The 24,315-nt window shown below is 42.1% G+C and overlaps 1 protein-coding gene across 4 annotated transcripts in view; it reads right to left on the bottom strand.

The window, feature by feature from the left end:
* Positions 1-24,315, bottom strand: part of NCKAP1 (NCK associated protein 1) — a 124,490-nt gene that overhangs the window by 48,999 nt on the left and 51,176 nt on the right. For all 4 annotated transcript variants that reach the window (XM_030579635.1, XM_030579636.1, XM_030579637.1 and 1 more), the window contains 5 exons: positions 15,730-15,826; positions 15,437-15,543; positions 12,421-12,553; positions 7,268-7,349; positions 5,994-6,052 (listed from right to left, as the gene is read on the bottom strand). In XM_030579635.1, the coding sequence (XP_030435495.1) occupies positions 5,994-6,052; positions 7,268-7,349; positions 12,421-12,553; positions 15,437-15,543; positions 15,730-15,826 (478 nt within the window). The remainder of the gene's footprint in view (positions 1-5,993; positions 6,053-7,267; positions 7,350-12,420; positions 12,554-15,436; positions 15,544-15,729; positions 15,827-24,315) is intronic.

Genomic DNA, 24,315 nt, shown 5'->3' with positions numbered 1-24,315 from the left:
TCCTAGGTCACAGCTTTCCTGCTCTCCCCTAACACAGCCCAAGAGGGAGAAACTGACCTGCTATCAGAGAACGCCTGGCTGACCCCTCCCTCCAACATTCCTCTATGCCTCCCATTAGAATGAGAGGGTGCAGGGGCAAACAGCAACTCCAGGTGCTCTGTGCCTGCTGGTCAGTTTCCCCACATGGGTTGTGTGGTGAGTCAACAGGAGCTGCTCCATGCCCTCCCCTTACAAAGCCCACGTGGGCACAGTGACCAGGAAGCACAGAATGCCTTGTGTCTTTGCTCGCCCTGCCTCCTCCACTTTCCTTCATGAGGAGAAAGCAGACTATGGGAGAAATCTGGGCACCGCCTCTCCTCACGCATCACCTCTGAGATGTATCCAGTACGAGGGATGCCCCTCTATGTCCACCCCCCGTTCCCCAATCATTACCCATGGGTAGGTGAGAGACTATAGCATGGCCAATTGGTTCAAGATAGGCTTTGTCTTTACTGCAAGAAGGAAAAAAAAAAGTGTGCGTTATAGCATAACTAACGTACATTAGCTATCACACAGTAAATTCCTAGTAGACATAAGATATTGATGGTAGTTCATTAACTGAAATATGAGTGCTTGTAATGACTGGAACCAATCCCTGGGCAGATATATTTTTTTCTGATCTGGAGTTGATCTGGGCTCCTGCTAACTACCATCAGCAATGGCATGAGTGATTTTTTCCTAGCTTATTAGGTGGCCCAGCCAGATGTACAGGGATACAGCATATTCAAGGCTCATTGGTGCCTCCTGCTGTAATCCGCTTCTGATTAGCCAGTCATCCAAGTATGGGTAGACATGGACGGAATGATGAAGGCAAGTGTTACTATCCTGAATCTGAGGAGGCATATCTATCTATATATCTGTCTATATATAGATATATCTGTTCAGTCTTCTGAGTCTAGGATAAGATGAAGATTCCCTTTCTTCTCTGGAATAAGGAATTACCAGGAATAAAACCCTCTCCTCCTATATTACTCTACACAGGAGCTGTAGAAGAGTTTGCAAAGTATTGCACTTTTTAAATTTTTTTTTTTTTTTTTTTTTTTTTTTTTTTTTAAGGCTTGTGAGAGGTCCCTGAAGAGGGATTGGAAAGTGAGGTGAGTAGAGCTAGGAGGGTATACTAATGGATGGGATAACAATAGGTGATGATATCCAACATCCATTTGTCTGAGGTGACACTGGGCCTAGCCTGATGGAATGAGGCATGGTAGCTCCCAAAGAGTTATATTCGGCAAACAATCCTGATAGTTATCATCTCTTTCTTAATTCAAATCATTTTAATAGGTTATAGTAAATTCACACAGATTGTCAATTACAAATTTAATTTTAAAGAAGTTTATTTTTAAAAATAAACCCATATTTAATTTAAAATTTAAAAACATTCAATTTAATATTTTTTAAATAATCGAGTTTTATTCCCCCTGAACCAGAAAAATCGCCAACTGTGGCCATTAACCAGGAGGATAAGTCCGGCCTGTGTTGGGCAGGGTTTAAACCCTGATAGTTTGCAGTCTGCCATGGTGGGAAGCCCAAGGCATCTATCCCTGCTATAAATACTGAAAACTGAATGAAGAGGATGGGAGGTTTTTTGGGGGGCAGGGGGAGGGGAGAAAAAGATGAAATTTACAGATCGAAAACAAGGAGGGTGAAGATAAATTTGCTTCAGCAAATAGTTTGGAAACTGCTGAGTCTGAAGCTCCGTAGGAGTAGTAGGTCAAATGTTTGCTGGGTTTTGTCTCATCGCCGCAGGTGGTAAGATACTAAGGGAGGAGTTGCAGTCAAATTGCCCTTTATGCCTTTGCACGAGAAGACACAGGTTGCATGCACGGCCCTGATGGACACCGCAATTCAAAATAGCCCACTTCGCACACATCAAGTACATGTACACCTACAGTGGGTAGGGTGACCAGATATCCCGATATTATAGGGACAGTCCCGATTTTTGGGTCTTTTTTTATATTGGCTCCTATTACTCCCCACCCTCTGTCCTGATTTTTCACATTTGCCATCTGGTCACCCTAACAGTGGGATCCAAACTAACACGATTGGTTCATCTACCACACTAAGAATCGGAAACGAGAAGACTTTGACAGACCAAGAACCTCTTTCCTACTAACTATACATGTTCTCTTGCAGATGTAGGGAGAGGAGTAGATAAGAGGAACAGCTGGACCGAAATCTTCCAGCAGTCCCTGACTGAAGCTGTTCAAAAAATCAGAGGCTCAACCTCACTTCCTGCTGCATGCCTGCATAAGCCGGCAGCTACCTGGGCTCTGCAAAACCCATCTCTTGCAAGTAATAAGAATCTGAACAACGCCCATTTGAAAGCCTGCTTATTAGTAGAAGCAGAGGGAACATCTCAGCCAAAATCGTATCTCAGCTTAGTCTTTGGACCGTGTTTTGTTAATTCCGGGAGCTCTGCTATTTCCAGATGTTATTAGCATATCACCTGCAGGTCCTGCCTTCAATCAAGAAGTGGACGTAGGAGCTAGAAATGCAACAGTGGATCAAAGCATTAATACCAAGATCGGTCTGTGCTAAACAGAAGTACCTGCCCTGAAGAAATTACAATCTAAAGGCAGTAATGAATATGACAGCACAACACAACATAGAATGCTTTATGGCATAATAGCTTCCAAAGATTCTGAAAGAGCAGAAGGAAGAATCCAGACACACATTTTATTGCAAAGCCACTCCAGGTGCATGTGGTACTGTGAGATGAGGAAACTGTGAAATCAGCCAAGAAGCTTGAAGGGGCAGGTAGGAAGAGATGGAAGCAGAAATGTACGGATGGGTGGAGGCATGAACAGCTTTGAAGATGCAAAAAAGCAGCTTGACTCTGCAAAGACTGAAGAGGGTAGGAGACAATCATCCTCTCCTGCATCTCCAGCTATTAAATAAATCTTACAGTTTTAAATCCCAGTTAGGATTCTACTGTAAGTTTCCTATTTTAAAAAAAAGCATAGGTGGGCCAAGACAAGGCTAATTTACCCAAAATTTAACTTGATAAATTTTCCTGTATTTCTCTGTTGTTTCTATCTAATTCTTGATGTATAGTTTTTAAACAACTACTTCAATTCACTTCTTAAAAACAAAAAGACATAGTACTCATGAACAGCCTTCTAACAACATATCAGTGATTGATGGATGAAAAACAAATGGGTGGCAAAAAATACTTCAGTTTTGTGCTTCTAAGTGGTAGCTATAATCAGAATTTTTTAAAAAGGTTTAAAAGCTTTAACAAATGTCATGTACTGTCCTTTTTAACATGCTAGCAGTGATAGCCCAACTCTGTTGAAGTGAATGGCAGAACTCCCAGGAAGTTCAGTGGGGCCAAGATTTCAACTTAGATATTTTATGGAAAATTTGATATGTAGTGGCTTTAGGAAAAATCTGCTTATCTAATCACCATACCCAACAAAATCTCTTGAATCACTCTTTTCTGCTTTCCATTTTAACTCTATATATGTAGTCTAATCTTAGTACAGTAAAATAAGAAACGGTAAATCCAGCTTTGTTTTTGCTATTGTAATAAAGTACACAACAATTACTATAACTAAGATGAGAGAAACATTAATTTTCTTTATTTTTCAGTTTCCTTAGTTTGTGCAGCCCACAGCAATTTTTGGATCATAAGCTGCGTGTTTGTATGTATTTTCACACAGTAATTGGAGAGACAGACACCTGTAAAATGTAGACAAATTATTAAATAAAAATTGACATGGAAATTCAGGAAAAGATGTAGTAACAATCTAACTTTTGTTTTTAAACTAGACATTACTAAATTTCAAGTTGCCAGTGGCCCTCTTGAGCACAGTTATTCTTTTTTCATATCAGTAAAGGGTAAGTTACAAAGCAGAATTTACAGTATGCCTGTATGAAATTCATTTACAGAAAAGTGCTGAAAAAATGCAAGGCAAGAACTATTTGTCATCAATGGCTCACAAGTTATTACAACTTATATTAGCTTCAATTTATATTTAAAAATAAATTGCACCCTTCCATTTAATGCACTACAGGATAAGAGTCTGATATGTAATGGCATTCAGATTTATGCTTAATTTTAACTAATAACGAAATCTAGGTTCCCCCACCTCCGCAAACCAATTTTTGTTGAAAGTTAATTTTTTTTAAATAGATGTTTTCTTATTTCTATCACAACAAAGATCGTTCATTTGAGGATTTAATACCTCAGATTTGGCTACTAATGTTCTCTGTTGAAGAGACCTTCCAGTTCTTTTTAAAACAAATATTGCTGCAGCTCCCTGCAATTACCAATAAAAATGTGTTTTTCTGCTACTGTTTCAGATGTTACATGCGAGTAAGGTAACTTAAGAATTTCAGTCACATTACATGTGTAGCCAAAGATTTCCTGGGTGCATGTGTTCAATTTGTGAAAAACAGTTACATGAAAAGGGAGATCATGTTTTTCCAATCCTGTTTTTACAGCTTCTTTGCACAGCTGAGGAAAACCAGGCTCTTTATGGTATCTTAAAAATACTTTCCCAGAAAGACGATTGGCCTGCCAATTGACAATCTGGAATTTTGCTCAGGAAAGCTTGCTTGAGTATTCTTTGCAATAAAACACTCAAGAACAGGCGGTTTGGAATATTATTCTCAATATTTGGAGGTCCACAGTGATTTTGCTAAAAACTCATGTCTATGCCAAATTTCATTTTACCTATCTAAATATTCTTCCATGTCAACAATACACAGTATTTTTTGCTTTCTCGCTTAAATGGTTGTGTGGTATTGCAATGTGATGCTTAAACAGATGTCACATTTCAGGGAAGGGAAAGCTCTACCTATAAAAAGTCTGTATTTCAAATTTACATTTTTAAAAGTACTTTGAGGTCTACTACAATTATGGGTGTGATAAAAGACAATGAAAAGTGCGGCCATACATTGGCAAGTGACTATGAAAAACAGCAATCATTCAACAGATTTGCTTCACTGTGTGTATTCAGAATTGCATCTACTTACTCTACAAACAAAAAAGTTTTAATTACTTTTTAATCCTGTTAGCACTGCAGAGCCAATATTACTGGCATTCAGAGTGCTGTATTCTATTTTGGTTCAAGCACCAGATTTGTTAATGAAGTTCTAATGGTAGGGCTAAATTCTGCCATTAGTTACATCTGTGCAGACTCATGTAAGAGAAAAATTGTACAAGTGTTAAGAAGATCAGAACATAGCTTGAGGAATCTGTATCACTGGTGATAATGCAAGAGCCAGAAAGCCACAACTTTCAGATCCAGGGTTGAATTTCTAGTGCTGATATTTATGTGAAAACCAATACGATAGTACGAGCTATGCCATTTATACTGATTATCTCAAATGCAATCAATGAGCAATGCAATGGAACATAATACAGTTATATACACTGGCACCTTGTTAATATAGCTGGCCACACTACAGCGTTAAGTATTTAGACACTTGAGCGTTCATTTTTTAATTCTTAGTTAAAAACCTTAAGATTTTCTTTCTGATCTGTAATAAATTCAAAGCTAGAGTAGAAATTTCCTGCCTGGAAAAGGCTTATTCCATTTGTGAAGCACCGTGTAATGTAATTAAATGTAAAGTAACAGTTTTACCAGATAGAAATACATTGCATTATTTTCTTACACTATAAAAAAAAGTCTATCAATTCCTTTGGTTGAATCAAATACCAGTGTACCGTGTGGTGTATTCAGGTGTCAGTACCATGTTGTGTTCGGTATATTTGATTTCTAAACAGTATTAACTGTATTAGGTATTTACAAAGACACAGAAAATATAAAAAGAATTAAAATAAAATAAACCAATGGATTATCCTCTTAAATTTTATTTATATTAAGTTGTCCTCCTTTGAATATCTGTCACACATTTGCAAGATAAACACAGTTAAATAGGCAATAATTTAAAAACAAATGATTCCTTACAACATACCTGCAAAAGTACACACATTTAAAACTTACCTGCAATCTAAACCAATCTAATCTCATTCCTCTGAAGTCAAACACCTCCCCATCTTCAACTGCATCAGAAAAAAAATACAGACTGTAAAATAAAATCTTTAAAGAGTAAATATGAACACAAAAATTCACTCGCATTTTTTTAAGGACAATTTTAACAACAAGGCTCTTAGTGACCACTTTCTTTAGGAGAATAAGGTTAGATTTGGTCTGATAATTTACTAAAAATTATTCCAATCCAGCATATATGATCATGGGAATAAAATTGCCTTTGAGTGGATAAAGCATTTATCTGTATGAGTTATGAATAAACACTCACTTTAAATGAAAAAAAGTGCAACTACTACAAGAAAAACCACAACAGTTTTGTCACAGCTGCAGCTGCAAAGGCTTGTGTGTCTATCCTAAGCCTGGTAAATGTATAAGGACAACACAGCTGCTTTGCAGACCTCTTCCTCACAGCTTAACAGGTGAAGTTGCCTCTCAAGGAATGGACTCTGGTCCCCTCATTGTAAGAAAAGCAGTAATACAATACACGGTTACCCTAGATTGTGTGCACCGACAATGGTAACTAAAGATTAAACTGAAGGAGTCCCTTAGGTTAACAACATGCCTACCAGAAACTGAATTTATTGTAGTCTAATTTGACATACCACTACATGAAATTTGACATACCACCATATGACATTGCCCTGACATGCCCACTGGGCAATAAAGATGTTCTGCCCACTGTGCCTTTTACAGAGAAGACAAAGTAATTTTTAATACTTTCAACATTCTATTATCCCACCATTTTTCTTCCTCCTCTTTCACTTAATCACTTTGATGCTCTGTTGTGGCATTCCAAATTCTGTTCACTGAAACCAGTGGAACACCATGACATAATGTATGTGCAGCAGCAATGAAAGCGCATTTTGTCTGATGTAAGTGTTTCACTCCTGCTTAAGATTCCAGGTACACTCTTTCCCATTTACCATGTGTCAGCAACAGCAATGTGAAACTTACTTGAATACTAATTTCTGAAAATCATGGAGCAGGATTCCTTCCAGCAAATTTCCCTTTGCTGAATGTGCACTGATGTATCAAGCAGACGGGTTTATATAAGACAACAGAAAGCAAACAGGAGGAAGTAGAATGGAGAGAAGCAGCCATCATGCAGAATGGAATTAAGAGAAAAATATCTCTGATCCTAAAACACCAGAAAGCCTGAGCTTCAAGGTAACAGAGATTGAGCTTCAGTTGACTTTTGCTTGAGCTCTTCATCTGAACAGCCTTACCTTGTTTCACACTCAGAGAAGTCATAGTGTTTACAAAGGAGGACATGATGATTGACTCATCTTCAGGGCACACTGAAAGATTCTAAAACAATGGAAACACATCAATTGCTTCACAGAAACAATATCAAGAATAATCAAACCCACAAATTTAGTAAATACACACCAGAGTGTTTTTTTTAAAACTTATTTTTAAAAAGTTAACTTTAAGAACAAGAAAACAATCTCTCTAGAGGCAGCCTTAACAGGAGACTGGTGAAAGTGGTTCTGGAACCAGTAAACTGGAACTAGTAAACTTTTCCAAGTTGTCCTCAGCTAGTGATGAGAAAAAAAAAATATTACAACCCCTATGTAGCTGCAAAGGGATTACGCAATGCTTTAGTAAAGAGTGCACTGTTATGAGCTTTCTAGGTAAAAAGCCTCCACACTCTCCAGCCTAGTCATTCATGCAATAGTCACTACACATTTTTCTGTTCCTAGTATTTTGCTGATCTAGATGGCCACCTGAGCTCTCTGCATGCAAAAGTCAGACGAGACAAGCTGCAAGACAGACTATTAAACACATGATCACACTAGCTCACCACCTTGCTTCCCATTAAATCCCACTTCAACTATGATTTCCACATCTAACAGTTCATAAATTGACAGTTAGATGGGATTTATACCAGTAGTTTTCAACCTGGAGGTCCACAGACTACATCTAAGACTTCCAAAGGGGTCCACACCTCCATTTGAAATTTTGTTGGGGCCCGGAAACAAAAAAAGGTAAAAAACCACTGATTTATACCATTTGGAAGATGAGATATGACATTTTCAGACAATATAAAAAGTATTGTTTCACAGAGATAGCAGTTGTTGTAAACGCTAAGACCATATTGCAATGGAAGACTACTAAACCACAATAGTAATTTTATATAGTTCTGATTAGGGTCAATATTCTTGGGTTTTCTTCCAGACCTGGAGTTTCAAAAGATACTGGATCTCACCACTTAATGATTTCAACCTATCCCTCTGTTTCTAGTACTAAAAGTAGTTAGCCTCAGGACTCAACCTGCTATTATGATCATTTCCTCATTTCATGGCTCATCTTAATGTACATTTGTACAAGGAGCTCAAATGTCATTTACTGCGTCTAGGATATCATCTCTCACTGATCACTGATGCCAAATTCAGAAAAATGTAATCTATACCATCACTCTGGAGCATGCAGATGTGAAGAAATAAGGGTACAACTTTTATAGTCATAACTTTTCCAGATAGAGAAGGATGATCTGATGACAGGTGGAATATACATAAGCAGCAAAAAGCAGGTATTTAATTGCTAGAAGCAAATAAATCATTCCAAATCAGTAACTCCAAGTATTCCCTTAGTTTTAAATAACACAATATAAAAAAAAAATTAAAATGTAAATGAGAGTTATTTTTATTGTTTTACAGTATTAAGTTCAATAATTAAAAGAGAATTTACAACACATTCAACCTAACTATAAACCTACAATCTAACACACACTAAGTAACAATCTAATTAAATAAGGCCATGTCTACATCTAAAATTTTGCAGCGCTGGTTGTTACAGCTGTATTAGTACAGCTGTATAGGGCCAGCGCTGCAGAGTGGCCACACTTACAGCAACCAGCGCTGCAAGTCGTGTTAGATGTGGCCACACTGCAGGGCTGTTGGGCGGCTTCAAGGGGGGTTCCGGGAACGCGAGAGCAAACCGGGAAAGGAGACCAGCTTCGCCGCGGTTTGCTCTCGCGTTCCCAGAGCCACCCAGCAAACCGCTGGGAAGGAGACCTGCTTGCTCGGGGTTCCGGGAACGAGAGAGCAAACCGGGAAAGGAGACCAGCTTCGCCGCGGTTTGCTCTCGCGTTCCCGGAGCCACCCAGCAAACCGCAGGGAAGGAAACCTGCTTGCTCGGGGTTCCGGGAACGAGAGAGCAAACCGGGAAAGGAGACCAGCTTCGCCGCGGTTTGCTCTCGCGTTCCCGGAGCCACCCAGCAAACCGCAGGGAAGGAGACCTGCTTGCTCGGGGTTCCGGGAACGAGAGAGCAAACCGGGAAAGGAGACCAGCTTCGCCGCGGTTTGCTCTCGCGTTCCCGGAGCCACCCAGCAAACCGCAGGGAAGGAGACCTGCTTGCTCGGGGTTCCGGGAAGAGAGAGCAAACCGGGAAAGGAGACCAGCTTGATTACCAGAGGCTTCCTCCTTCCTCGGAGGTCAAGAAAAGCGCTGGTAAGTGTCTACATTGGATTACCAGCGCTGGATCACCAGCGCTGGATCTTCTACACCCAAGACAAAACGGGAGTACGGCCAGCGCTGCAAACAGGGAGTTGCAGCGCTGGTGATGCCCTGCAGATGTGTACACCTTCAAAGTTGCAGCGCTGTAACTCCCTCACCAGCGCTGCAACTTTCTGATGTAGACAAGCCCTAAGAAATGAATGTATTCATGTGGACGGAAGTACAGATTAGCAAAATGTGAGCTCCATCTACTGGTCACACAAGAGTCTAGTCTAAATACAGTAGATCACCATTACATACCTTTGTCATGTTCTAGGTGAAGAAAATAATTTGACTAATATTGTATTAATCATATTAATTTCCAATTTCTTTGAGCTTTAAAAACAAAACAATTTTCATGTGATACCAATTTTATTCCTGGCAAGTTATTTTACATAAACCCAAAACTCGTTCTGCTTTGCCTTTTGCTTTGGAAATATCATTTGCTGAATGTTATCAGCATATTTAATACTATCCAAAAGAGACAGGGTCCTAGCTTTCAAGAATCACATAGTGAAGTCTGATGCTGAGTTCTGTTGCTTCGTCTCCCCATGCCCTTGGCAATGATGAGTGAAAGTCACTTTCCAAATATAAACACACACTATATATATATAGTCAGTGGCTTCTTTGATCTGAGTTTGGAGCCATCCATGCTCTACTACTCTGGTTTGCAGGCATGGCCACTCGTATTTTAGGTATAGCTACTCTGACAAAATAAATGGAATTTTCTTGTCATATGTCTGCATTCTCTGCCCTACTGGCTTGTCTTTACAGGCAAGAGATATGACACTAGTGAAGAACCTCATCTCCAGTTACATTTACTTCAACAAACTCCTTTTGAGCAGATGGGAGAACTTGAGGCACCTGCCTTGAAGCACTGAACCTCTTTGTTTCTACCCTTTCAGGAGCTAGTGAAGACAGGGACTTGACTTGGGAGATGATGTGCCCAGGTGCTATATCATCAAATTTGGAGAAACCTTCAACCTAATGGGCTGAGCACAATCACATCCAGTAGGGATGAGAAACAGATCTCTCTCAGATAAGGCATTATCAGCATCTTGGAACACACATTTATCCTCAGATTGGCCAGGCTTCTTATCTATGAAACCGTGCAAGGTGTATGTAAAAGTCCTTCCCTATGAAATAGCAAAGATATCCATGGATCTCAATGTCCATCTCCATGGTACAGGGCAGTCTCTCGTGTAAAAAAACAGCAATAAGTAGAGGTATTGCAAAGAGGTCCATATATTGAAGGTGGCTCCAACACCCCCTTGAGATGGGAAGGAATCAGTGAAGTTTGTGAGCATGTTCTCCTTTGCAGTCAGAAATTTCTTTTGAGACATCTGCAGTTCCACACCTAAAATTTCCCAACAAAGATGACAAAATGTCTCTCCTTTCTCTCTGAAGTAGAACATTGGTATGACACTCAGAACCCACTGAAGTCAATCGGAGTTTTGCTCTTGATATAGATGGGGCCAGGATTTCACTATACTTGAACTGTAACCACATTTTAGAATACCGGGTCTGTTAGTGTCCAAAGAATATACAAGATCTTTTTGGGGAACGGTTTCGTGAAGAGGGATTACTAGTGACATAAGCACTGAATCCCTCTGCCTGTACTTTCCACTTCATAGTGAGTGCTTCCATATTTACAAAAACTGTGAACTCCTTTCCTCCTGCTGCAAAATGACCCTCAAGCTAATACAAAAGCATAACATCAGGCCCTTGATCAAAAAAACCCCAACCACCTCTCACTAATCCTTATCACCTCATCTCTTTTGTGAGGGGAAGCTGAATAGAGAAGATTGCGGCAAAGCAACTTGTAACAATACCTACAGTCCCAGATTTCCTTCACATTGGCCAATCTAGTGGTAGGCGTGTGAGTGAGAGTCCACCAGCATAATTTGCAAGCTTCTTGCTGATAATGGACAAGAACCAAGAATTCACAAAGATTATCAGATCTGTCAACTGTCTTTGATACTGCTGATCATGAAATGTTGCTAGCGTAGTTATGGTACCTATTGGTGGGTGGATGGATGGATGCAAGCTTATAAGGGGAGCCAGAGGGCTCCAGTCAGTCAGCCTCTCCCTTCTATTCAGCATATTTGTGAAGTAGTATGGGCCAAGGTGTCTCCATTATGCTGATAAACTACATCTTATGACTACTCTCAGGGCAGCAATTGAGGGCACTGTGCTGCTTCCCGGAGATCTTATAAAGAAGAAATATCACAAAAGAAAAAAAGACTATCTTAGTGCTACTAGAGGCATCAAGCTTTATTGCTCTGTGTGGACAAATAAATACATATAAACATTTTAAAGTGAGATCAGAAGCAATAAGGCACAAAAGAATATTATTCCTGAGGAAAACTGTCAAGGGAACTGTTGAGAAATGCTGAAAATACAGCTGAAAAACCTAAAGTATTTGCATAGTCTAGATCCTGTCAGTTCCTTTTTCACATTGACAGAAGCAGGAATGTACTATGCACTGGCGAAATGGTTCAACAGTTTTACAACTCTGAAGCTACAGGCGTTCTTGCCAGTCAGTTGGCGAAAGAACACAGCCAGGAATCTTAACCTATTTCAGTTTGTACCTTTGGGAGAATACAGATTTTTTTCACCAAATGCAACAGAATTTACATTTTTTTTTTACATTAACAACGTAATCAAAGTCCAATCTCTATAGCACGAAGCTGAACCATGAACTAATTTGGTTTGTTTTATTTTGCAATATTTATTATTTAAACAGCACAAATGCAGCAATCAAAGTTTTATACAAAGTGAGATGCTTTTCTAAATACCACATCAGAGGCAACAGCTAAACAAGCTCTTTGGCAAACCTGCACACGTGTTTATATAAACAAATGAACAAACAACCTCTCACCTGCACAAGTTCATTTAAGACCACAGCATCAAAACCTGAGAGATACTGCACATAATATCTCTGCATCACCGGTCCATATTTTCGCACATGAGCTCTGAGCTCTTCCATGTAGAATATCAGTTCAGCTATGTGCCTTAGGAAGAAAAAAAAAAGGAGAAGTTTACAAATACAAAAACATACCCTTCGTGAAAGAAGTTAAGATAGATCCCTCTCCACTAGAAACACTTGTCTACAAAGGATTTAGAATAGTTTATTGGCTTTCAGCTTTCACTGTTTTCTTTTAAAAAACATTATTTACTAGAGTCTTTCAGTGAGCAGGGAAAACCAAGAAACTATTGGTCTCACCTTATAGATCAGAGTTTCTGTAAGAAGGCACACCAAGAGGCCAAACGGTAAAAAACATGAAGCTCTGGCCCCAAAGGAATGCTTTTAGATCAAACTCTATTTTCCAAAGAAGCTCTCCCTCTCCCACTAGTACCCCAATTTAAATGTCCATATGGTTTCAGAGTAGCAGCCTTGTTAGTCTTATCTACAAAAAGAACAGGAGTACTTGTGGCACCTTAGAGACGAACAAATTTATTTGAGCATAAATTTATTAGTCTCTGAGCTGCCACAAGTACTCCTGTTCTTTTAATCAAATTGATTAATTCTGTGAAATACAACTTAAACAATAATTACAATGGTGAGGCTTTCATACTGGAAGTTCTCCCTACTAAAAAATAAATCTGTTTACAAGATAAGATCAAAGTTTCCTTATCTGCTGGATGCTCACTGGACTGGAAACAGGCTATGCCTAGCCGTTCCCACAAGTGATACTATACAATGAAGGAGCAGCACCATCTCAGGGCCTGTCTACACTTGAAACACTACAACAGCACAGTTGTAGCACCGCAGATGCACCACTGTAGCGCTTCATTATAGAGATTCATTACAGCAATGGGAGGGGTTCTCTCATGAGCGTAGTTAATTCACCCTCCCCAAAAGGCAGTAGGTAAGTCAATGGAAAAATTCTTCTGTCAACCTAGCACTGTCTACCCCTGAAAATTAGATGTCTTATCCGTCACTCAATGTTCCCGAAGTGATGGACCTGGATAGACTTAATTTTTTAGCACAGACCTAGCCTTAGACTATGGCTCCCAGTATTGTCTGAAAATCGTATCTGTTAATGTGCTAAACATTCACTTAATAATTTCAAATGAAGCGGTGAACTGATTGCCAGGTAGTTACTTGGTAGATTTAATCCATAGAGATTTTCTGTTCTACCCAAAAGACAGTGATTTTTCTGGTGGAAGGTGTCTGGACACCCAAAAGGAGCTTAGTATACTACTTTAATACATATGATGGAGTCACTCTGCTAGGATATGAAGGCCTCTCCTCACACTTGGAGCTACTGAACAGAACAAAAAAAAACTCTTGACCTGCAGAAGCCATATCGCGAAGTAACTAGTTAAAATTCTAAACTAGGACCTTAAAATTCTAGACTAAATCTAGGTTATGGCACATATGAGTAAGATAAACACAAGGTATGTTAATGGTAATTTTTCTGGTTCTAGGAAAACTACTGTCCAGCCTGTAAATAAAGTTAGGGATTATCCAACAGCCACCTTATTGAGGGAGCATTAGGAAACTCCCCACACTCCTTTCCGAGGTAACGATCACTACGAATGGTTACCTAAAACAAGTAAATGGACACACAGATTTGAGAAAAGGAACGTGAGTCCATTCAGCACTGTAATTAATCTCCATGCAAGAATTACCCAGCATGGGCTTTAAAACAGGTTCTCCACTGCCCTCAGATCTGCATAGTGAGGGGTGCCACACACAATGGACAACATCCACAGAAGGGCCTCTGATGGCTCCTCAAACGCTGAGTGCAAAGGGTTTTTGCATACCACAGATGGCACAGGATTAAGTTGTACACACCAAGGTAATTTCTCCTAGGTAAGGTAATAAAATTAAGGTGGATACCCTTCTTGATATTAGCACTGAAGAGATCTGACAGCCAATATTGTTAGGAGTTTTCTTTTCATAAACCAATCCTTTACATGTAGTTTTTCTAGTATTATACAGAGTCAGCATATAAAATTTGTTGAAAGAAAAATATTAGGATTAACAGCAAATGGTGCCAGCATGGTGTAGTTAGGATCAGATTTTGTCCAGTTTTCTCTCTCAAAACCTATGGAATCAAGTGTATGGGATGTCTCAGCTGACTCTCCCCAGTGGATGGAGAATAGATCACTGGTTGAATCACAGGGTTTCCTATTCCAGTTGTAGAGCACAGAAAGCTCAATCTTCATTGGTGTGAAGAGATTCATGGTTAGCTTGCTCTACTGACAGCAGACCTTCAAGGAACTTAACATTCAGTTTTTACTCTTGTGGGAGAATAGATTCACAGTGTAGCTAGTCCACTTGAAGACTGAGAGAAGTTCCTGGATTGGCTACTAAAGGAAGCTGGCGCTGTTCCCCCACAGTCCGCCAGAATCATTTCTTTATCCAGGTATCCTGCGGCCACCTTGCTTGTTTATATATGGCACTTTGTACAACTGGATTAGTGCTATCTGATTTAACATTAGTCACTTGAACTTCTCCATAGGATTGGGGTATTAGTAATTTTACAATGCAAGGTAAATTTAAAACTAGTTTATATCCATATAATTTTCTGTTACATTGCTTCAACAAAAAGTATAAGCAGCTGGTTTACATAAACCAAGGCTAGTCAAAAATTTTCCATCTGAACTGTTTCCAAGATAAATTGGGGTTTTGACTAAATTTTTCATGAAAAGTGTCAGCTTTTTGCACAAAAGTTTTAAGTTATCATCAAAAAGTTCCAGTTTTTGGCTAAAATTTCAAGTTTTAGTATTTCAATGAAAAGTTGAAATTTCCACTTTTCTGAACAGCCCTAATTCATGCATACAGCCACAATGATTCCTGCACAGGTCATCTTACATTCAAATATATTTTCCCTGTTAATTCTGCATAAAAATTTGAAGTACCACACTAAATATCATTAACCTACTTATCTATGAAGTCATCTGCACTCTTTTTAGGCATGTTATCTGCATGACGAAGAAGCCAAATAATTTCATCACGAGCAAATGATAACGCCATAAATACAAAAAGTGCCTGGAAGAGAAAAAATATGAATTAGTTCCTAAAATAAACACCTTATATATGTTTACCTTTTTACCAGATTTTGCCTTTTTTAAAGTAGCATTTTTTCCAAGATATGTTAAAAATTAGCTTATTGTAAGAAGTTTGAAAGAAAATGTAATAGACTATATACCCATCAAAAATAACTACTGCAATTACCTTGGGACCTAACAAGCCTGGCTGATCGGACAGGACAGTAGCTAGTTCTTTCAGTGCAGATCGTAAAAACTTGCGTCTTTCTCTATGCATTGATCCACTGTATTAAAAAAAACGAAGATTGAAATTCATTAGTTATCAATATCTACTCTGAGTCACTATAAAAATGGGTTTGGGGAAAGAATTTTATTTTTAAATTAAGCGTCTTGGTCTTAAAATTTACAGTTCATATTTCATCAACTTCAAAGACAATTCAGTAACTGAAAGAACACAGGTCAGAATAAAAATGTCCCCTCAATTACTAACACTTTAAATCACTGAGAAGTTTATTAACAATCTACTCTTCACAACTCACACTTGTCAATTTGTATTTCATTCAGGTTTCTACCTAGTTACTTTGAGTTCTCATGCATTAGCATAGCAATGCTCTATTGTGGAGATTCCAAAAAATGCTGGGGGAAATGCATAAATTTAAAAAATTGTCCCTTGGAAATTGGAACATTTATTTTTGTTAAATAAATCTAGATTTGGGGTATAAACTACCTGCCATGGTTTTCTTGATGATGTATTATTTATAAAGTCTTACACCCCCACTGAATTTTGTGCTTCACGGAAAAATAGCAGGAAATTATTTTCAGGTATTTGGGTCTTAAAATGAAAAAAAAAAAAAAAAGTTGAGTTTTTAGAAGTCTAATTTGCCATTAAAAGCCAAACCTGTAGATGGCTATTAGGATAACCAGTGTACGGGTCTTAAGTATGATATGCTCCTATGTATCGGAATGGTCGTGGGGAACATCTAATTTTCGGCTAACCCAAGGTTCAGATAAACTGAGTGGTATTTTGAGGTAGATTTTAGCTACAGACTAGGAGGCAGAAAAGGTCAAAGCACAGCTAAGAGTAGAAGGCTCAAAGAATCACTCGGGGTGCTGCTTTACTCAATTGGCTTCTATTGTTGCCCTTCTGGGCTATGAGCCAATGGCAGCACTCTGTCCCTCCCCCCACACGTACCCCACACCTGCTCTGTGACTATCTGGGTCCTCAGGCTGCCTCTGATCATCTGTGGCTGGACATGGACCCACAGAGACTCCCATCCGCTCTGTTCTTAGGAGAGGTGCCCCTGGTTGTAGGGTTTCATGGCGTATTCCTCAAAGAGAGGAAGAGGGTATAAAATAAGACCTATATATGACCTCTCCTCACAGTAGCAGGACTGTTTGAAAGACAGAGAACCATCATTGAACTAGGGGGGAGTGGTCCTAACTGGAAGGCTTTCCAGTTAGTATGGACTGCTGAAAGTTTTGGGTGAGAGAAATCCTTTTGCTTTCTATTATTATTTAGATTACTAACGTTTAGGAAATAGCCTGAGTGTTTATCTTTTGTAACCAATTCTGACTTTTATTCCTTTACTATTTATCACTTAAAATCTCTCTCTAGTTAATAAACTTCTTTTATTATTTTTGTGTTTTGATTTAAGGGTTTGAAGAATCTCTACTCAGGTTAAAAAAGCTGGTACATAATCATTCCCTTTGATGAAATGATGGACTTTTAATGAGATTACTCTGTTTGGGAGTGGAGGGGTCCTGAGCAGTGTAAGAGACACATTCCTGGCATGCAAGGCTGGGGTATTTGTGGGCGTTGCCTTGTTCATGAGTAGCTGGGAGAACACTGACATAACTCTGCTAATGGCTGTGTGTGAGCAGAGCCTTGAGAGGTTGCTTGTCACTAGCAAAGCAGTGTAAAAGGCACCCGGGGCTACAGGGAACATAGTGGTTTAACAGTCCAGATTGTACCCTGGGGAATGTCACAGCAGTACCAGGGCAAATGCCTTACAGAAGTCTAAGAATATTACCTTATCAACCAAACTTGAAATCTCCTTAAAAAAATCATCAAGTTAGTTTCACAGGATATATTTTCCTCATCTCCAAGCTGACTGACATTTATTATATTACTCTCTTAAATATTTATTAATCAGCTCCTGTGTCAGCCACTCAATTATCTTGCCTGGGATCAATGTCAGGCTGATAGGCATAAAATTAAAGAGGTCATCCTGTTTACTCTTTTTAACTATTGACACAAAATTGCTTTCTTATAGTCTTCTGAAACATCCCCAGGTCTCCAAGACTTAATGAAAATCAACATTAATGGTCCAGTGTGCTCCTCAGACAGCTTTTTAAAAAGAAAAGGAAAAAAACCAACCAACCAAAAAAACCCAAAACATTCTTGGATGCAAATTGCCTTGACCAGCTGATGCTACTTCAGTAGCTGCTGTTTAACATTATCCTAAGAAACTAGTGAAATGGAAAGAGTTATATGATTAGATTATCTCATCTCCCCCACCCCAATATAGAACAGAAATATTTAACATCCGTGTTTTTTGTAGTATTAGTAATAATTTTACTATTTCTATCTTGTAATAGACCAATACTATTGTTAGGATTATTTTTGTTCTTAATACACTTTAAAAACTCCTTTTTGCCCTTAACTCAACTGGCCACAGATTGCTCGTGTCTCTTTGCTTCTCTTATCAATTTTCTACAGTTCTTACAATCTGATTTATATTCATTACTATCAACTTCACCCTTCTTCCATGTGTGTCTGTCTGTCTCTCTCTTTCTTTCTCACACACACGTTTTATAGCTGCCTTCATTTCTGCTCTAAACCACCTTTTTTTTTTAACCAATATGGCTTTCCTCTTGAATTCTGGCTTTTTGGACATCTATGAAAGTGTTCTTAAAAATATCTAATTCCTTCAGGCAGAGCTATGCAGTGCAAACAGGCTGAGGTGCACTGGAGAGCTGGGGGCGGAGGGTGAAGGATGACTGGGATGCCAGAAGGTTATGACGCATTAGCTGAGTGAGAGGCTGGGGAGAACTGGCACAGGTGAGGGGCAGAGCGTTGAGGTGCACTGGTTAACATGGGGGGTGCAAACGGTAGGGTACACTAGCAGAGCTGTGGAGTACAGGAAGATAGGGGTGCAATGACACAGCTGGAGGGTGCAGGAAGATGGGGTACCCTGGCCAAGCTAGGGGCTGCTGTACATGTCTCCCGACACCCCATCCTCTCTCACCTCCACTATCATCCATCCACATTTATTTCCCTCTCCATATGACCTCAACACCACTCCCCCATATTTCCCTACACCTCTACCCCCTCAACACCTCTCCACTCCCAAGAAGCAATCATGTATATTTCCCTCCAAATAGTTTGCCTATATTCCCCCCAAAACAAAACTGCCACCCACGACTCTCAAATTACAGTAACTCGAAGCCAAATCCTTTTGTATTAGATGGGGGCTTGTGATTAATTTATCTTTAGACGTGTTAACTAAAGGGTGAGATCACAGCAACCAAGAGGTCTGTGATTCATCCAGTTATTAGTACCTCTCTTTTTAACAGTACAAGGCACCTGATGCTTTTGGGGAGAGAGGAAGGGAGGGGAGATGTAACACTGGAACCCCTCCGTCAAATAACCCCAAATTTGAATCACTAATACTATCATGAGCCACCATGAGGCACATCAAATTTCACAGCAATCTGAGTAGCCATTTGGATTTTAGACCACTTACAAGAGTTGAGTTTAAAACATAAAATTGTGGGAATGGAAACTCTCTAGCTATTTTTTGGCATTGGTGTGTGTATGTATTGCATAAAATATACATTTTCTTAAATACAGTTTTCCATTTGGGTCCCCCAAATATAGAATGAGTGTCATGCACTACCCGGGGTAAAACATTACAGATTGAGACTATTTTGACCCACATCACATCTCCAGTGCTAGGCCCCAAAGAAATAAAAAATTAAATGGCTAGTATTTTCCAGGAATTATATCTTCAGGACTCCTGGCTCAAATGGCTCCAAATTTGGATCACAAACTTTACCTTGCACCTCCTGAGGTACACCAAATTTCTCAGAAATCCAGCTAAAACAAGTCAGTTTTAAAGGACTCAGAAAGGTCCATCTCTGAACATGTCATGACACAACCTTAACTATAGTAGTGCTCCTGTGCCACTGTTAAGTTTCTACACAGCTACAACTATTCAAAAATTAAAGGAGACGGTTACTCACCTTTGTAACTGTTGTTCTTCGAGATGTGTTGCTCATATCCATTCCAGTTAGGTGTGTGCGCGCTGCGTGCACGTTCGTCGGAAGATTTTTACCCTAGCAACTCCCAGTGGGTCGGCTGGGTCACCCCCTGGAGTGGTGACACCATGGCGCCGGATATATACTCCTGCCGACCCGACCGCTCCTCAGTTCCTTCTTGCCGGTTACTCCGACAGTGGGGAAGGAGGGCGTGTTTGGAATGGATATGAGCAACACATCTCGAAGAACAACAGTTACAAAGGTGAGTAACCGTCTTCTCTTCCTCGAGTGCTTGCTCATATCCATTCCAGTTAGGTGATTCCCAAGCCTTACCTAGGCGGTGGGGTCAGAGTGAGATGTCGCAGAGTGTAACACTGCGGAGCCAAAGGCTGTGTCATCTCTGGACTGCTGAGCCAGGGCATAGTGAGAGGCGAAGGTATGCACAGAGGACCAGGTAGCTGCACAACATATCTCATGGATGGGCATGTGAGCCAGGAAAGCAGCAGATGAGGCTTGAGCCCTGGTAGTGTGCAGTGAGGTGGCTCGACGGAATGTGAGCCAAGTCGTAACAGGTGCGGATGCACGATGTTACCCAGGATGAAATCCTCTGTGAGGAAATGGGAAGGCCCTTCATGCACTCTGCTACCGCGACGAAGAGTTGGGGGGGTTCTGCGGAAGGGCTTTATCCGCTCGATATAAAAAGCGAGCGCTCTATGGACATCAAGGGAGTGCAGCTGTTGCTCCCTGCGCGATGATTGTGGCTTCGGGAAGAAGACCCGAAAGAAGATCTCCTGGTTAATATGGAAGGCCGATACCACTTTGGGGAGAAAGGCCGGGTGTGGTCGCAACTGCACTTTGTCTTTGTGGAAGACAGTAATACGGAGGGTCAGCTATGAGAGCCTGGAGCTCAGAAACTCGTCTAGCCAATGTGATGGCTACAAGGAAAGTGGTTTTCCAGGAGAAGTAGAGAAGGGAGCAAGTTGCTAATGGCTCGAATGGAGCCGACATAAGTCTGGTAAGAACCAGATTGAGGTCCCAGGTTGGGGTGGGGCGGCGTACTTGGGGGTATAGGCGCTCCAAGCCCTTGAGGAATCGAGGTATCATAGGATGTGAAAACATGGAGCGGCCATTCTCCCCTGGGTGGAAGGTAGAGATGGCTGCCAAGTGCACCGTCAAAGAAGATACCGCTAGGCCCTATTGTTTAAGGGACCAGAGGTAGTCCAAGATGGTGGGGATGGGGATCTCAGTGGGAAGGACGTTGTGCTCTGCATACCAGCATGTGAAATGCTTCCACTTGGCCAGATACGTTGCTCTAGCGGAAGGTTTCCTGCTACCCAGGAGTACTTGTTGCACTGGGGTAGAGCAACGCAACTCAGACTGGGTCAACCACTCAGGAGCCATGCCATGAGATGGAGGGACTGTAGGTCTGGGTGACGCAGTTTGCCGTGGTCCTGAGTTATCAGGTCCAGGTGCAGAGGTAGTGGGATAGGGTCCGCTACTGACAGGTCTAGCAACATGCTGTACTAGTGCTGCCTGGGCCACGCTGGAGCGATCATGATCAAGTGGGCTCTGTCTCTGCGTACTTTCAGTAGGACCCTGTGGACAAGCAGGAACGGTGGAAAGGCATATAGCAGGCGAATCGTCCACAGTATGAGGAAAGCATCCGCTATCGAACCCTGTGAGAGGCCTTGAAAGGAACAGAACATTTGGCATTTCCTGTTCTCGCGGGATGCGAAGAGGTCTACAGGGGGAAATCCCCATTTCCAGAAGACTGAAAGAATAACGTCAGGCGAAGCGACCACCCGTGGGAAAGGAAGGATCTGCTGAGGCGATCCACCAGAGTGTTCCGAACCCCCAGGAGAAAGGACGCTATGAGGTCTATAGAGTGGGCTATGCAAAAGTCCCAGAGTCGTAAGGCCTCATGGCAAAGGGTCGAGGACCTTGTCCCACCCTGTTTGTTTATATAATACATGGCTGTCATGTTGTCGGTGAATACTGACACACAACGGCCTTGCAAGTGCTGTTGGAACGCCTGGCAAGCAAGGCAAACTGCTCTCATCTCCCAGACATTGATGTGCAAGGCCAGTTCCTGAGATGACCAAAGGCCTTGCGTGCGTAGATGTCCGAGGTGAGCACCCCAGCCGAGAGATGACACGTCCATCGTCAGGGACATAGAGGGCTGGGGCGGATGGAACAGCAGCCCTGCACACACCGGGGGGGCTCAGCCACCATTCGAGGGAGCCTAGGATGCTCAGGGGAATAGTGACAATCATGTCTATGGCATCCCTGCCTGGTCGGTACACTGAGTTCAGCCACGATTGGAGGGGATGGAGGCGCAGTCTGGCGTATTTCGTCACAAACGTGCAGGCCGCCATGTGACCCAGGAGACTGAGGCAAGTGCGTACCGAAGTCAACGGGGCGGCTTGCAGACTCTGGATGATCACCTCCATTGCATGGAACCGGCGCAGCGGTAAGCAGGCCCTGGCGATGGTTGGAGTCCAGGGTGGCACCAATGAAGTCTATCCTCTGAGTGGGAATCAGAGTGGATTTTTCTGCATTGATCATTAGGCCTAGATGTAGAAAAAGGTCCTTGACAATGCCAAAGTGATGGATCACCTGTGCCTCGGAGGTTCCTCAGATGAGACAGTAGTCTAGATACGGAAAAACATGTACCCGACGGCGGCAGAGGTGAGCGGCAACTACAGCCATGCATTTCGTGAATACTCTTCAGGCCGTAGAGAGGCTGAATGGTAGGACAGCAAACTGAAAATGTTGGCAGTTCACTACAAATCGGAGGAATCTCCTGTGAGGTGGGTAGATGGCGATGTGAAAATGAGCATCTTTCATGTCAAGGGTGGCATACCAGTCTCCAGGGATGGGATGATGGTCCCCAGGGATACCATATGGAACTTTAACTTTTATCATGTATTTGCTGAGTTCTCGCAGGTCCAGGATAGGTCGAAGACCCCCTTTTGCCTTGGGGATTACGAAGTATCGGAAATAAAACCCCATGCCCCATTCGTGTTTTGGTACCTCCTCTATGGCTCCTTTGGCGAGGAGCATTTGCACCTCCTGGAGGAGGAGTTGCTCGTGAAGGGGTCCCTGAAGAGGGACGAAGAAGGGGGGTGGAAGAGGAGGCGTAAAAATAAATTGGAGGTGATACCCAAATTCCAGCATGCATAAGACCCAGCGACCTGATATTAGTCGGGACCACGCAAGGAGGAAAAGGGAGAGGCGGTTGGAGAAAGGAGGGAACGGATCGTTTGATGATACTCATATGACACCCTCGGGTGCACCTTCAAAAGGAGGGTTTCTGCCCTGTGGCAGGTTTGGGGGACCTTGGTTCTGGCCCCCTTGGTCGCCTGCCTGCCTCCGGCGACTGGTTCTATCCTGCCTTCTAGCAAAGTCCTGTCTCTGTCTGGGCTGAGGGTAAGAGCGGTGTGGCTGGGGGCGGAACTGCCTGCGCTGAGTCACTGGAGTATGCATGCCCAGCGAGCGCATAATCACCCTGTTGTCTTTTAGGCTTTGGAGCCTAGGGTCTGTTTTATCTGAAAACAGGCCTTGCCCTTCAAAGGGGAGGTCCTGGATTGTATGTTCGAGCTCCGGGGGAAGGCCTGAGACTTGCAGCTATGAGATATGCCTCATAGTCACCCCGGAGGCTAGAGTCCTCGCCGCTGAGTCCGCTGCGTCCAGGGAAGCCTGGAGGGACTTTCTAGTCACCCTTTTTCCCTCGTCTAGGATGGCCACAAATTCCTGTTGGGAGTCCTGCGGGAGCAACTCCTTGAATTTGTCCACCGCCGCCCAGGTATTATAATTATAGCGGCTAAGGAGGGCTTGTTGATTAGCCACGCGGAGTTGGAGCGCCCCTGCGGAATAGACTTTGTGCCCCAGTAAGTCCATGCGCCTCGCGTCTTTTGATTTCGGGGCTGGGGCCTGCTGGCCATGGCGTTCCCTCTTGTTGACCGACTGGACAACTAGGGAGCAATGAGGGGGATGGACGTACAAATATTCGTAGCCCTTGGAGGGCACCATATATTTACGTTTCACTCTGCGCACAGCAGGTGGGACAGAGGCCGGAGACTTCCAGATTGTGTTGGCATTGGCCTGGATTGTCCGTATAAAGGGAGGGCCACTCTCGTGGGGACATCCGATGTTAAGATGTCCACTACTGGGTCCTCTACCTCCGGGACCTCCTTGACTGGCAAGTTCATGTTCTGCGCAACACGCCTGAGGAGATCCTGGTGGGCCCTCAGGTCGACTGGTGGAGGGCCTACCGCCGACGTTCCGGCCACTGCCTTGTCAGGGGAGGAGGATGAGGAGATACCCAGGACAAGCAGGTCAGTTGAGGGCTCCTCCTGGTGGACAGCCTCTGTCTCCCTAGGGATCTGGGAGTCCTGTGGCTGGACTGACACCTCCTCCGAAACAGAAGGAGGAGGGTGGCTAATAGTGGCTTCCGGCACCCAGTGTTCTGATGTGGCAGAACGCAATGGGCCATAAAATGCTCACTGTTGAG

The sequence above is a fragment of the Gopherus evgoodei genome, chromosome 11, assembly GCF_007399415.2.
Source record: "Gopherus evgoodei ecotype Sinaloan lineage chromosome 11, rGopEvg1_v1.p, whole genome shotgun sequence".
NCBI lineage: Eukaryota > Metazoa > Chordata > Testudines > Testudinidae > Gopherus > Gopherus evgoodei.
The sequence above is the reverse complement of the archived record's forward strand: the minus strand, read 5'-3'. Positions and strand labels throughout refer to the sequence as shown.